This window comes from Polypterus senegalus, chromosome 2 (assembly GCF_016835505.1).
Source record: "Polypterus senegalus isolate Bchr_013 chromosome 2, ASM1683550v1, whole genome shotgun sequence".
In the NCBI taxonomy this organism is placed as follows: Eukaryota; Metazoa; Chordata; class Cladistia; order Polypteriformes; family Polypteridae; genus Polypterus; species Polypterus senegalus.
In genome coordinates this window covers 283,874,603-283,890,952 of record NC_053155.1, presented here as the reverse complement: position 1 = coordinate 283,890,952, position 16,350 = coordinate 283,874,603, and the positions used below count along the sequence as shown (strand labels likewise).

Here is a 16,350-nt window from a genome sequence, read left to right as displayed (position 1 = left end):
CCACTTTCAATCCAATGAATTCTTGCATCATTACAACAATTATTTCAGCTTCTCTCTGCAATATTTTGGTCTTGTAAACAAAAAAAAAAAAAAAGTCACAGGAAATCTTTCACCCTGGAACTCTGGTAAAACAGAAAATTAGGCAAAAAAAAAAAAACCAACAAAGTTTCATATTATTTGTATACTATACAGAAACTAGTTTTCAAAGAGCACATCCACCCGGAAAAGACATTGCAATAAATATAAATCTACAACAAAAAAAAAAAAGATCTCCTAACACTTACCAAAAGTGGAAGTATTGGTATTGGTGCCCAAAGTAAGAGAAGGCTTATTTCCAAACAATCCAGTACCAGTGCCAAAGGAAGGTGCACTTGTTGTTGTGGTTCCAAATCCTGTTGTTTTATTGCCAAACATAGTCTACAAGAATTAAAAAAGATTTTTTTTAAAAACAAAGCATAATTTGCAATATACATTTTAACTAGGTTTGGGACTAAGTGCTTATCCATAAAATAGTATGTAATACCATTTAATAATGTTTTAAAACAAATGTATTACCAATAAAAACAAAACACAGCAAAAATATCAAACACATTCAAAAATACCTTTTCAGAAAAAAGGATAACACCTTTCAGCAAATTTAAAAAGCACATTTCCTTTGGATTTAAAAAAAAAAACCTTTATCATACCCTTGTCTCAATACTATCCCTGAACCAGCAATAAGGGCAATGGAAAAATACATCATACCATTACCATAGTTATTTTTATTATTTTTTTTTTTTTTTTAAACACAGGATGAAACTTATTCAAAAAAGGAGTCAACACCTTCTCCTATCATATTGACATCTGACTAAGTGGTGAGGCGGCCTTCTGCTGTTCTACACCTAAAATCTGGAATAGCTTACCAATTGGAATTCGTCAGGCTAATACAGTGGAGCACTTTAAAACACTGCTGAAAAAAACATTACTTCAACATGGTTTTCTCATAGCTTCATCTTAGTTAAATCCTGATGCTCAGTATATTCAATTAATTATCATTATTATTCATGCTGGCTCCAAAATCCATACTAACCCCTACTTTCTCTTCTGTTCTTTTTCTGGTTTTCTGTGGTGGCGATCTGCACCACCACTACCTGATCAAAGCACCGTGATGTCCTTACATTGGTGGATTAAAAGGTCAAATTCTTCCATGAAAACCCTGAATACAAATTAGGACTGACTGAGGTCATTTATGTTAGGTAGAATGCCTAGAGGGGGCTGGGTGGTCTCATGGCCTGGAACCCCTGTAGATTATTTTTTTCTCTCCAGTCTGGAGTTTTTTTTTTTTTGTTTTTTCTGTCCTCCCTGGTCATCAGACCTTACTTTTATTCTATGTTAGTGTTCCCTAATTTTAATTATTTATTCTGTCTTTCTCTTTCTTCATCAAGTAAAGCACTTTGAGCTATATTGTTTGCATGAAAATGTGCTATATAAATAAATGTTGATTACTACCATAAATAACATTGGCAAACTATTGGAAAAACCCTGTCATCTTCGGGACAAACCAAGAAATAAACATTCACCATCAACGTAAAGCTATGTATTGGAATAAGCTGGGTGAGGAAAAAACCCTCAAAACTGCAAACCCAAAAGTAAAAAATGTAAATAAATCATTTTCCAAAAGGAAAAAAAAATAGCCGCAATGTCTTCACATTCAAACTTACAAATCACAATCAACTTTCTGCAAAGTCTAAAACAACTTTTTGTTCTTTTTGGAGGAAAAGAAAAAAAAAAAAAAAGATCCAAACTAAGGCTAAATATTCATTTTGACTATGTAAACTATATAAACACAGACCTGCCCAGCAGGGTTGCCAAATGAAGTGTTTGTGGCCCCAAAAAGTCCAGTTCCTGTTCCAAATGCAGTTGCAGTGCTGGTATTGGTTGAGCTTCCAAAAAGACCACCAGACTGAGAAGCAGAAGTGTTTCCAAATAACCCCTTCAAAGAAATAAAGTATCCAATATCCATCAAAACATTTTTGTACAACGGCATTAACAGTCAGCCTGCATTTAACTAAAGTAGATAGTTAAAATTAAGCAAGAAATTAAAATAATGTATTATACGAACAAGCAAACAAAGATGGTCATAATTTTCAAATATTTTTCAATTTCCCCAAAATAAAATTCAACATTTATATTTGACTCTAGAGAGATAAAACAAAAAATAATGTATAGAATTAAGGCATTGAGTAGTTAAAAGTGTTAGTGTCAGACATGATTGTTACTTGATACTTACTTACTATTTAAGAAATCATTTTTAAAAAGACTACTTGAGTAGGAGGAATAGAAAATTACACCACACATATGCCCGATACTGCATTTTTTTGGGATTTTTCACTTATGTTTACACAAAAACACACTATATAATCATATCTAGCTACTGAGTAAACTCGGTTGGGGGACTGATCTTTTAATGACTATGTTTTAAATATATTAACTAAACACTTTTCATACATGCAAGTATGCAATATTCAGAAACTTACGATACTACTGGTGTTGGGTTGACCCAAAGTGTTTGTACTGCCAAATGAAAAGCCAGTACTTGGAGTTGTTGTAACCTGACCAAAGGGTTTATTAAAGAGGCTTGTTCCTGGTTGCGATGGCTGTGAACCAAAGAGGCTACCGGTTCCAGATCCGAAGGCACCTCAAAGTTTAAAGAGAGAATTTATTATTAGATGCAAGGCTAATAAAAAGATACACAAACAAACAAGTTATGAAACAAGAACAAAAAAGTAATTTATAAAGAGGTACTCACCAGTACCAAAACCAGTTTTGCTTGGTCCAAAAGAGAAGCCTGTATTTGCTGTAGATGCTCCAAATAAACCTGTGGCTGTACTAGATGTAGCTGTCGGGGTTCCAAACAGTACCCCAGTGCCTCCTGCAATTGGGTTCTGAGGGCCCTTTCTTTCTGCCTGGTAATCTTCCAAACGCAACTCCTTCAATTTAAAAAAAACAAACAAACACACAAGATACAAAAAAGAAGCATCAACTTTTACCACTCAAGATGGATGAAAGTTAATATTTTTATATTTGTTTATCAAACAAACTGTTCTGAAGGAAACAAAAAAACTCAGAACTTAATGAACACATTATTTCCCACCTCCTACTCAATACTATTTTCCAAAAGTTTATTCATTTTATAAGAGTAACAGCTATATCAACATACTGATTATTTGCACTGCACAAGAAAATGAAAAAACAAAAACAGGATGTTGGGAGGGATGCGAAGATCCTTGAAAGAACTGGTTGTTATATTGCAAGACTAGGAGGGGAAAAAAAAAAAAAGGATAAGATTGTGCAGGGACTGTGCACTGACATCAGACAGTTTCTTCTAGAACAAGTTTGTGAAGACTGATTCACTGTATGCATTTTTTCCTATTAACCTATCTTTTTGGTTACAATTAAATAACTTGCAGAAGCACACCAACAGCCATAATGAGAAACTACTAGCTTTAGATAGAGTTTGACTGGACTCAAGGAATTATACATATATACAAATTTTATTTATTATTACATACATATAAATAAAAATCTCTCGCTCTCTCTCTCATATATAAAAATCTATATAAAAATCTATGAGAGAGAGAGCGCGAGCAGAAGACTGCACAGTTTGTCATGTATCTAGCATACAAAAGATGACATCTCAGAGCTCATAAGCACAGGGTTAGAGTAAAGATCAAGTTCATTGTTATTGTACATTTCTGAAAAAATAACAGTTAAGTATTGGAGAGTAAATCTACATGACAAATTCAAAAAAAAAAAAATTAAATTGCACTTCTAGTCAGTGTGACTTTCTGATCACCTGTTTATGATTCTACTGCAACACAGAATGCCACAAACCATTCAGGAGAATGGCTACCTACCCATAATTGCTATCCACTTGCATTTAAGAAAATTACAGTTAGAGTTTAAAACAACAACAGCCATCTTCCTATCACAACATACATGATAAAAGGCAGGTCTATAGCATGCTTTTTGTTTTTATAATTGGGTACTCCTTTAAGAAATGTTGTTATATACAAATCAGTCATGGCTGAAGCAAACATAGCATTTCTTCAGCCACTCCAACATAAAGACAAGTTATTTATCAGTTGACAAGTTAGCTAGGGTAGCAAAAAGCAACTTTTTTTTGGAGTTATGGGTTGAAAATTATCATAGTTGAAAGGTTTCATTTTTAAAAGTTATTGTAAAGTAGGTGGGAGGAGTGTGGTTCTCTCTTTAATTGGTTTTGTAGTATCTCATTACTTTTCCCATCATCAGTAGTGATTTCAATTGTATGTACTTGACTATTCTTTCAGACTTACCTCCAATGATTTATTCTCATACTCTTTCATGGCTGTTATGCACTGATGTTTGGTATTAATGCTGGTAGTGACACCTGCTTTCACCATCGTGTCATTTCCATTAGGAGGCTTTAAAAAGAGCAGGGAAAATGGTACATTTTATTTACTTGCCCAAAAAAGTACATTTAACTTGCAAAATTACTTGTAAAGATGTTTTATGATATTTGAAACTAATGGTTACAAATTCCAGAACAGCAACATCAGTGTACATTGTTCAATTCAAAAACCTACATTAAACTTAATAGTGGTTCCTGTCTGTGCAGCCCCAAAGCCTGTGGATCCAAAAAGGGATCCAGTAGTTCCACCAAATGGGTTAGAGCTGGTGCTTGTCGTACCAAATAGTCCCCCAGTGTTGGTGCTTGTTCCAAATGCTAAAGGACAAGAAAGAAAAAACAAGGCATAGAACTCATTATTAGTATTTGGAATTTCAGTGTTGAAATTATGTAGGTCATACTAATTAATGAAACAAATAAATCATAAATAAAGCAGCATATTGCATTTCCCATTATTTCACAATTTATTCTAAGAATTACCTTAACTATAATTGTGAGAGTGCATGAGAGTGGGCAAATGTTTTCATATGGGTAAATGGCCTGGCTACGGAGTCAAGGCTATATTGCAGTTTGAGATATAGATATTTTGCAGGGAAACCATTGAAAAATGAATTACAGTAGCCTGGAAGTGAAGTAATAAAATCAGTGTATAGGTGGGCAACATTTGGTAGCTGATAAAATGCAGCTTTAGTTAAAGGAGATGAAGTTTGTCCAAAAAGAGTGTGGAATCTATACTAATAAAAGGCAAAGGAAGGACTGACCGACTCACTGACTGACTCATCACTAAATTCTCCAACTTCCCATGTAGGTAGAAGGCTGAAATTTGGCAGTCTCATTCCTTACAAAGGTTGGGCAGATTTCATTGCGAAATTCTACACGTAATGGTCATAATTGGAACCTATTTTCGTCCATACGTATACTGTAATAGACTGCAGCTCGATGGCCGTGGGAGGTGAAGTTGCGTGTCGCATCATCACGCCTCCCACGTAATTGAGTGTCTGCCCATATAAGGTAAATATTCGCAGGTCAAGGATTGTGCTTAGCATATTCAGAAGTAAAAATATCTGAATCACAAACTGATGTTAATTATATTTTGTCCATGAATACTTAATAATTCCAAATAGTCTGTCTGCTTCCTTTCATACCTTTTCCGATGGTTGTGGTGCTTCCAGGCATGTATCTTCATATTAAAGAATTTAACCAATCACAAAGCATTTAACCAATCACATTTCAGCCATCATTTGCTGCCAGGCAGACAGGCCTTCACGATCCGTTGTGCAGGCACTCTAACACAGAATAAATGTCGATTAACCTGTTGCTTCAACCAATCAGAGTTATTATTGATGTTTATGTGTGTTGCGGCTGTGGCTGCAGTAGAAAGGAACTTGCTAACCCCTGGTTTGTCTATTCAATAAAGGCATTTATTGTGGCTACAGGAGTTATTATATTCGCCTTTAGCGCTGACGGCCGAGGTTCGATTCCCGAGAGGGGGTGTAGTGAGTGTGTATGCCTGATGAGCCCAGAATTAGGACGAAACACGTGCCGCATACTCTTTGCATTATTTGACAGTAAAACTATTTGAATTTAGTCTTTAAATTTCTATGGTGAAGAAAAAAAAAAAAAACTTATGCAAAGATGACTAAATTTAATTTGCATTCCTACCAAACATACTTCTGTTGACTAAATAAAAAGTACTTATATTTAAAATTTAAATAGAACATGAACAGATATGATAGTGCTGCGTGGGTATTATGAACTAACTGCACGTAAGAGCGGGAGTCATCCGTTTTAACAAGCAGCGTATTGCACCGATACGAAATAGCCTGCCCATTTAATTATTTAGGAATGGATAGATAAATTAAGATTTTGTACAAATAAGGTTTTTCATTTTTCTTTGACTGATTCTGGCACCCCCAGCAATAGCTGCTCACACCCCAAGGGAGATAGATATATACACACAGCAACACTGATAACGGTGACAAAACAATTACATCGACAATCATGTTATGTTATTTCCAAAATGTTTCCTTTTCTTTTTCATTACTTCTTTAACACACTACTTCTCCGCTGCGAAGCGCAGGTATTTGGCTAGTCAAAAATAACACTAAGACATACTGTAGGTATTATTTTTGACAGATTCTCCTTTAAAGAATGTAGTTTTTTTACCCAAAGGTGACCTTGCTGTAATTGTTGATCATCAGTAGAGCATGCAAGCAAAGAATCTTCTCCTATACTGCACGTTCAATTGCAGATAAACTAAAGGTTTGGGTGAAGCATGAACACATACACACATATATATATATATATATATACACACACATATATATATATATATACATACACACATATACATATATATATATATATATATATATATATATATATATATATATATATACATACATACATATATATATACATATACATATATACATATACATATATATATATATATATACATACATACATACATATATATATATATATATATACATATATATACATATATATATATATATATATATATATATATATATATATATATATATATATATATATATATATATACATATATATATACACATACATATACATATACATATACATATACATATACATATACATACATACATATATATATATATATTATTTTTTAACTGCAATTTTAAAATTAGATGTGGGGATTCAAGTTTGAGTATTCATCAAATTTAATGAATTTTCTCTGGTTTTATTATTGTCTGAGGGAGCTTACGCTTTACTTTAGGAGAAAGAGAGAAAAAACACCCATATGCAATATGCATATTACTATTCTACAGTCCATTTTTAAAATAAAATTACCAACTACACAATACAACTGCTGCAAAAGGCAAAAATGTCAGTCAAATGCATAATTAATGTTTTCTTTCAAATATTATAATAGATAAATGTACATTCAAGATCATAAACTTAAAGCCCAATAGATGTTTCAGATCTTTGGTTCATACAATATTTTCCTAATAAAACAGAATCTGATAAAAAACAAAAAGACCCTGGTCTTAATTTACAATATTAAACTTTAGTGTTGCTTTTAAAGACAACTGCTTAGAATGCGCAAGACTACCAGAACTACCATCTTAAGCCTGGTTTACACTTGACATGTACGCACTGCTTGTGAGTAAAGCATAGCAAAAATGACAGATGCGACAACATGCACTGGATTTTTGCTGTGCAATGGACACAATGTTTTTTCTAACTACATGGCAGTGAGGAGGCAGCGCAATGCACCCTATATAAAAAGAGTGAATTTCAAGAAGCTGCCGGTTACATAGGTGCCAGAATGATGAACAAAGGGCTGAATGTGACTCAGCAGGTTACCACAGTGTAAGAAATATACACAAATATTTGAGGTGCACCATTTTATGCATTTAACCCAGTCAGAAGAGTATACTCGCCCTCCCTTCAACGTTTTAGGTTAATTGGTATGCATGAAATTGTACAGCCAAGTCTATAAACCAAACAAAAGAAACTACGGAGTTCATTGTAAAGGAAGTAGGACAGGAAGAGTAAGAATACCAAAAGTTACTCTGTATCCTTTGGTATAAAATGACAAGAGGATACACAATCAGGACAAGATTGTATTAATCCTCGAGTGCTTAAGGAGGTACTAGGACTGTTATATTAGCCAAAAACTAATATTTGAATATTCAAAATAAAAAATATTCCAACTTTTTTTTTTTTTTTAAAAACTACTTTGCTATTGCTGTGGTTGTTACCATAATAAAACACAGCCAAAAAAAAACAACCCCAAGGGAAGAATACTAGCAGTACTCGGGCAACACTTAAATATTAGAGCTATGAAATTCCCGAACATCTGCACTGCATTTTTTCCCCAATCGAATATCAGGTTTTTGCTGATAAAAAAATAAATAATAAACTGCATTCAAATACTGAAGTTTGATTTGACAGTCCTAGTGTGTGCACATATATACAGTGGTGTTAGAAAGTTAGCAAACCCTTCATAATTTTTTATATTCCTGCATAAATATGACTTGAAACATCAGCAGGTAAACAAATTAAACAAAAATATTACACTTGGTCATTTATTTATTGAAGAAAATCACTCAGTATTCCGTATCTGTGAGAGGCAAAATGTGAAACCCTTGTGCGACCCTATTTGCAGCAATAACTGCAACTAAACTCTTCTTGGTAGGTCTTGAACAGTCCTGCATATCGGCTTGGAGGAATTTTAGCCCATTCCTCTATAAGGAATTGCCTCAACTCAGGGGTGTTGCTGGGTTTTCTCAAAACACACACACACACACACACACACACACACACACACACACACACACACAGTGCTAGACCTTTTCCCAGCTGGAATGCTGTAATGGAAGGACAACATGCAAGACAGCATAAACCAGCCAAGATGGGACTCTGACAATGCCTCATACAATGAGATAAATCAATGGATAATGTAGTGGAGTTGGTACATCATGGGCATGGACTCAGTAAGGACACCTTAGAGGGACGCATGGGAGTCATAGTCATAAGGCACAAACTAGTTAGGTCCTTTGGTGCAGCAGGGAGAGAGACTCCCTGTTTCAGGAGGCTTCAGTTGGGCTATGCCTCGATACCGCAAGTACTTCCAGGTCGAACATAAAAAGCAACACGTCCAGCCTCCTCCAGCTCAGTCAGAGTTGGACAAAAAGAGATTATGTACTGGAAGATTGCAGAATTGGCCTGTGAAAGAGATATTTTGTGAAATAAAAACCTTTATTTTGCACCTGGGAATATTTAGTGTGGTGTGTCTGGGGACTTTAGGCTTAGTGACACCCCGTGTTTTTTACAATTTTTTTATATAAAACAAAAAAACAAACAAACAAAAGGATTATCAAATTTGTAGCTAATACAATTTTAGTGTTGCGCACAAAAAAACTGCGATCTGAATACACAAAGTGAGGAATGAACATTAAAATTATATCTTTTGAGAAGGATTTAGGAAACACAGTGGACTTGCCCTTATCAGCATCCAGACAGTGTTTAAATGCCTTAAGACTACTAGCAGAATGTTATAAAACCTAACATGATGAATAGAGTACAAGTCAAAGGTGGTTATGTTCAAGATTTATAACACATCGTACTCAACATGAGGTCTCAAGGTCTCACCAGTGTACAGTGTTGGTCTCCACGCTAAAAAAAACCCTACAAAAAGTCCAGAGAAAAGCAACCTTTTCAGTTTAAGGAAAAGGAGATTAAGAGGCGATATGATAGAGGAGATTAAAATTATGAAGGGAATGAGTACAGAGGATCAAGACTGTTACCTGAAAAGGAGTTAAAACAAGAACATGGAGACACAGTTGGGAACCATTTAACAGTACATTTGTCATTAGGAAGGTTTTCTTTACACAGAGAACCATAGACCCAAGGATAAGTTACCATGTAGTGTGGTAGATAAGACTTTTGGGACCTTTAAAATGAGATGTTATTTTGCAGGAATTAAGTGGACGTGACTGCCGATCTTTGTTGGGCAGAATGACCTATTCTTGTCTTGTTGAAAGGGTGAGAAAGCACAGAAACAGACTGTTAACTATACTAGTTGGCCAAAATTTTAAAACAAATGCTATGCTATTGCGGTGTGGAGTTTTTTCAAATTTCCTGAAATGTACACTGATACAGAAAGTAATTATTTTCAACTGACACTTACTACTGCCAAGAAAATGGCCTAAAATATTCAACAGCATGTTGATCATGTGTGAAGTACCATGTGTTCTAACAATGTGTCACAAATTTTCAAGTGTTCAGATGCAAAAAAATGGACATTAACCTTTTGAAATCAGAGGGCTATACTCCACTACAAACATATCTCAACTAATGCAGTCATGGAGAGTATTCTCATAATTTAAAAAACAAACACACCACTGTAAATAAAAATGAAATGCTCATCATTAATGGATATGTATGCTGGTCTCTTAACAGGTATACTGAAGGTTATGAAAATCCTTCAAAATAATGTTTTTCATATCATTTGGCACTGTTGGACATTCAAACTCAATCGTGTCAAAGTGAACAAGTTATGTCAAGTTGGGGAGCATGCACTGGCACAGTGCTTTGCCACACCTACTACATGGCAAAACAACTTGGGATGCCGGTTTGACCAGTCTCACCTTCCGGAAATGACCCACTATCTGCCGCAGTCTGGTCAGGGGTGGCCCCTTGGCCTGGTCCAGCCACTCGGGTCCCCAACAATGAGGATCTTATGAGCCGGATCACCCTCGGGGAAATGCGACACATGATCGTAGTGTCGTAACTGACGCTCCCTCACAATGCAGGTAATGTGCCTCATTCAGGAATTCATTAGCAAAAGCTCATTCAAAACAAAGTAGAACCAAAAGGTATCCAAGGATTTTCTGGAGAGACACAGTACCAAAGAAGTCCAGTCTTTGTCTCAGTCCCTGGATAGCGTCCATGTCCCACAACCATATAGCAAGACAAGAAGCACCAGGACTCTAAAGACTTGGACCTTCGTCCTTTTGCATAGATATCGGGAGCGCCGCGCAACACTTTCCAGCGACACCTCTCTCCCAATCTGCCTACTGACTTCACAGGAAGAGTCACCAGAGACATGAATGTCACTGTCAAGTTAAGTAAACCTCTCAACAAGGTCAATACTCTATCCTCAAACAGACACACTGCTGATGGCTGTGGCCAAGAGATCATTAAAGGCCTGGATCTTGGTTTTTATCCAGGACACTTGCAAGCCCAGACATTTGGACTCCTCACTCAATCACTAGAGTGCCACGATCAGAGCCTCCATTGACACTGCAAAGATCACAGCATCATCAGCAAAGTCAAGACCCGTGAATCTTTCTTCACCAACAGATGCCCCACAGCCGCTGGACCACATGACCTTGCCCAACACCCAGTCCATACAAGCAGAACAGAGTAGGAGCAAGAACACACCCCTGACGAACCCCAGAATCAACTGGGAAAAACAAAGGTCCTGCCTCCACTCTGCACAGCACTCACAGTACCAGTGTACAGGCTGGCCATTATATCTAGCACCTCGAAGGGATCCCGCAAACCCTCAGGATGTCCCACAGGGCAGCTCAATCAACCGAGTTGAACGCTTTGCAAAAATCGTCAAAGGCTGTAAAGAAACTGACGATATTTGTGTTTGAGAACCCTCCATGCCAGGATTCGGTCGATGGTAGACTTCTTAGGTGTAAAAACAGATTGTTCCGGTTGCTGGTAGGTGAGCAAGTGATCACAGATCTTAAGGACGACCCTAGCAAGGACCTTACCCTGCACCGAGAGCAGTGTTATCCCCCTGTAGTTGCTGCAATCCAGGCGATCACCCTTCCCATTCCAGATAGGGATGACAATTCCCGTTTTCCAGTCAGTTGGGATGATGCCAGTCTGCCAAATGAAAGCAAAGATTGCTTGCAATTTCAGGAGGACAGCCTTACCACCAGCCTGTAGAAGTTCACCCCGGATACCACAGATCTCTGCAGCCTTTCCCTCCCCTCAGATGGTTCACCTGTGCAATCTTAGTGAGATTGAATGTTCACTATTTAAATTTTTCCACAAAAGTATGAGATGAAATTCTATTTACAGTGGAACCTCTAGATACGAGTTTAATTTGTTCCAGCACTGAGCTTGTATAGCGAATTTCTTGTATCTAGAACAAAACTTCCCCATTGAAAATAATGGAAATCCAGTTAATCCGTTCCGCACCCCAAAAATATCAACATAAAAATCAATTTTCCTAACAAATAACACTGATAAATAAGTGTGGATACACTTTGTCTGCTGAGCGTCATGTGATCATAACCGAGCTGATGATTCTTCTCTCTCATGCTCGTCTCTCTCTCTCTCCTTGAGGGTAGAGAAAAGCCAAGCAAAATGACACCTTTTATTGGCTAACTAAAAAGATTACAATATGCAAGCTTTCGAGGCAACTCATGCTCCTTCTTCAGGCAAGATGTAATCAAAGCTTGCATATTGTAATCTTTTTAGTTAGCCAATAAAAGGTGTCATTTTGCTTGGCTTTTCTCTACATTCATAATGGCTAACATGGTACAACACCCTAGTACTCCTCTTGAGTGCAATCGTCTCCTATTCTCCGTCTGCATGTCCACAATATTTTTGGATACGCTTATACGCTAACTTTACAGCTTAAACAATGAAATCACAAAAGCACAAACGCGTAGATCCTCACGCTACGGGAGAACAAGGAACACTGAGTGAGCGGACGGGCTGGCAGCGTCTGCTTGGGTGAATCCCCGAGTCGAGGCGGATTGGGAAACGCGTCACGCATAGCCACAGCCTGGCTCGTGCTCGTATTTAGATCAGAATTTTTCGCTCATACTTTCCTCTTATCTTGGATTTCGCGTATACAGAAGTGATCGTATCTAGAGGTTCCACTGTACTCCATGAAGTCTGGAGTGGTAGCCATGAAAAAGTTTTAAAGAAAAATCTTTTGGGGGTTCCTTTAAATATATTGTTCCATTAATATCGTTAGTAAGCAACAGTTAATATCCTATTAAAAAGAGTAAGCCAGAGCTAGTATAGTAAGATTTTTACAAATAGTTTTGAAAGATGCAAAATATCATTTACTTATTGTTATCAACAAAATCCCAGAAAATATCAAGATACCATTTCTTTTTGTTAATAACGCACACACTACTCTGGATATTAAATGTGACAAACAAGCATGATTCACACAAATCATGGAAAGCTGTGGATAACCTTTTTCAGAAAATGCTTCCCAATAGTGAGATCATAGAAAGTCATACAGTAAGTGTGGACATTCTTCCGAATTTTTTTCCATTTTTGCACTTTTTTGTGGATAAGGTGAATAATCTTAGGGCTCATATACCCCTCACTGTTTATGACCCCTTAGCCGTTCTCCCCTGCTCTGCTGTTTTTTTTTTTTTATCAGTTTGAGCCGGTGACTATCTTGTCTATATGAGATTGTTGGTCAATTGAAGCCCTCAGGTTCTCCTTTTGAGGTTGTCCCACCTTCTCTGTTTAAAAAGATTATTTCTGTTTTAGGGCCATCTGTTCTTGCTATTATCAATAGTAGCCTTTCCTCAGACATAGTTCCTAATTTGTTTAAACATGCCATTGTGCAACCATTGATCAAAAAACCAAGCCTAGATCCCACTGTACTATCCAATTTTAGACCGATTTCCAAGCTTCCATTTCTCTCCAAAATTTTGGAGAGAAGTGTGTATATTCAATTGAAAGCCTTTTTAGATGAAAGTGATGTGCTAGAAGTGTTTCAATCTGGTTTTAAGCCATTTCACAGTACTGAAACCGCATTACTGAAGGTTTTTAATGACATCCTTTTGGCAACAGACTCAGGGGATTATGCGATTTTAGTTCTGCTTGATTGAACAGCTGCCTTTGATACTATATATCATAGTATTTTATTATCTCATCTGGAGCACTGTGTGGGCATTTGTGGTACTGCCTTGGCGTGGTTTAAAATCATACTTGACTCAAAGAACTTTTTCAGTGAGGCTAGATGAATTTAGATCTTCCTCCGCTTCACTATCGTGTGGGGTTCCGCAAGGCGCCATACTTGGTCCTTTACATCTTCTACCTCTTGGCTCTATTCTTAGAAAGCATAAAATTGCTTTCCATTATTATGCAGATGATACTCAGGTTTATGTACCCCTCAAACGCAAGAATGCTTACTCTATACAAACGTTGGTTATGTGCCTAAAAGGGGTGAAAGCTTGGATGGCAGTGAACTTTTTAAATTTTAATGAAAATAAGACAGAGGTTATAGTTTTTGGTCCTGGGGACACCAGTGGGTCTATTTCTACTTCTGCTCTTGTGGATTTGGGTCCCCTTGCACAATATGGTATGCCTGTTACTACGAATTTGGGTTTTATGATAGATGAGAATTTTAGACTGGACGGTCAGATCAGTGCTGTGGTGAAATCTGTTTTTTTTTTTCAGCTAAGACATTTGGCTAAGATAAAAAACATTCTTTCCAAAAGATCAATTTACAACAGTAATCCACGCCTTCATTACAACCCGATTGGAATATTGTAATTCATTGTATGTTGGTGTTAGCCAGTCCACCCTGTCTCGGCTGCAGCTAGTGCAAAATGCTGCTGCACGCCTTTTAACTGGAACGCGAAAGAATGAGCACATCACACCTGTATTATCCTCACTGCACTGGCTGCCTGTTCAGTTTAGAGTTCAAGATTCTTTTATTTGTTTTTAAGACCTTAAATGGGCGTGCTCCGCCCTACCTCGCTGAGCTGCTGCATATGCACTCTCCTTCCCGCTCACTCAGATCAGCTGTTTCTGGATGTGCCTAAGACTCAGCGAAAGCTCAGGGGGGGGATAGGGCTTTTTCCGTTGTGGCTCCAAGGCTCTGGAATTCACTGCCGATCCACATTAGACAGGCCTCCTAACTGCCCATTTTTAAGTCTGCTCTTAAGACTTACCTTTTTGGTTTGGCGTTTGATCCTGTGTGAGCAGTTGATTTTACTCTGTGTTAACTCTGTTTAGTTGTTTTTACTATGTTTTATTTATTGTATTTTATCTACTTATTAGTTTTTGTTTAAAATTTATTTTAGTCTATGTTCAGCACTTTGGTCAGCGTCTGTTGTAGGTAAAGTGCTTTCTAAATAAAGTTGACTTGACTTCCGAAGGTATACCTCATTCGTAACAATTTACTTCCCAAAATACACCCAATATTTTATGCTCATTCACTTGCGTAATATGTATAGGGTCACTAGCACCCCAACACAATATTTCTATATTTTTACATGAGCTTTAATGGGTTGCATGTGTAAATAGCACTCAAATAATGACATGCTTTTCTTCTACAATTTCTTTGTAACATTAATGTGCATGTACCAAAATACTGGCACAAGCAGGCTCAGTGCATATAATATATATCTCTCTATATATAGAGAGATAGATAGAACAGCCCTGCTTAGAACTGCATAAATAGAGCATAATTGGGCTATTACTCTTGGTAAACAAAGTGAGCTTCGAAGTCAGTTTTTCTTAGTGATCTGCAATTAAAAACAGCCCACGTGTTTGAGTTTACAGTTTCTAATAAGATTCAGGTACTTTTGCTGTAGATATTCTGAACCGGAGCATCAAGTCATCCTAGATTCATGTGCTCTATGGTAATGGAAAAGTCATTAAAAAAAAAAAAAAAAAAGAAAGAAAAGGGGTCCTGGAATTTGAAATGTACTGACATGTACAAACCTGGGGCTGAGCTACCAGAAAGTGTACCTGGACTACCAAGTTTACAGAGCTAATAGCACACCAGACTGCTACCACATGCATTTACAATTTGTTCTCCACTGCACATACTTTAAAGATACACTAACCACTGCTAATACACAGTACTTTGGATGCATGAATAGGACTCTATAAGAAGAGGCTCTGAAGAGCCCAATTTTCAAATTAAAAGATCGACATTAATTGTACTGAGAGTTGAACTCACTTCCAAAGCTCCCTGGCTTGCTCTGGCTGAAGGCATTATTTGGCTGTGAAAATAAGCTTCCCCCAGTATTGGTGCTTCCAAAAAGGCTGTTTGAAGAGCCACTGGCTGTTCCAAAACCAAATCCAGTGCTGGTGGAAGTTGCAGGTTGGCTAAAGGTACTTGATCCAAAGAGTCCCCCTGTAAGCCACATAGAAAAAGCAAGGCAAGATACTTGAATGTCATTGGCATCAATATTCAACAGAGGAGTACATCTCATAAGAACACCTCACAAGTACTACTTTAATTCGTGTGTAATATTTTAAAGAAATGAAAATGCTCAAATCACCAAGGGTGTTTAAAAGCACATAATAAAAAAATCAAGAAATTAAAAACACAATAACTCAATTCTTTTACTTAAAAAAAATTCACAAGGAAATATATGCTATTCATTTACTTCATTCATTAAAATTATTAATGCAAA

At 36.8% G+C, this 16,350-nt stretch overlaps 1 protein-coding gene across 4 annotated transcripts in view; it reads right to left on the bottom strand.

Annotated features, from left to right (window-relative positions):
• nup98 (nucleoporin 98 and 96 precursor) overlaps positions 1–16,350 on the bottom strand; it is a 126,799-nt gene that overhangs the window by 84,234 nt on the left and 26,215 nt on the right. For all 4 annotated transcript variants that reach the window (XM_039745711.1, XM_039745713.1, XM_039745710.1 and 1 more), the window contains exons 4-10: positions 15,891–16,067; positions 4,608–4,747; positions 4,338–4,445; positions 2,789–2,969; positions 2,517–2,677; positions 1,832–1,972; positions 285–417 (exon numbers count right to left, since the gene is read on the bottom strand). In XM_039745711.1, the coding sequence (XP_039601645.1) occupies positions 285–417; positions 1,832–1,972; positions 2,517–2,677; positions 2,789–2,969; positions 4,338–4,445; positions 4,608–4,747; positions 15,891–16,067 (1,041 nt within the window). The remainder of the gene's footprint in view (positions 1–284; positions 418–1,831; positions 1,973–2,516; positions 2,678–2,788; positions 2,970–4,337; positions 4,446–4,607; positions 4,748–15,890; positions 16,068–16,350) is intronic.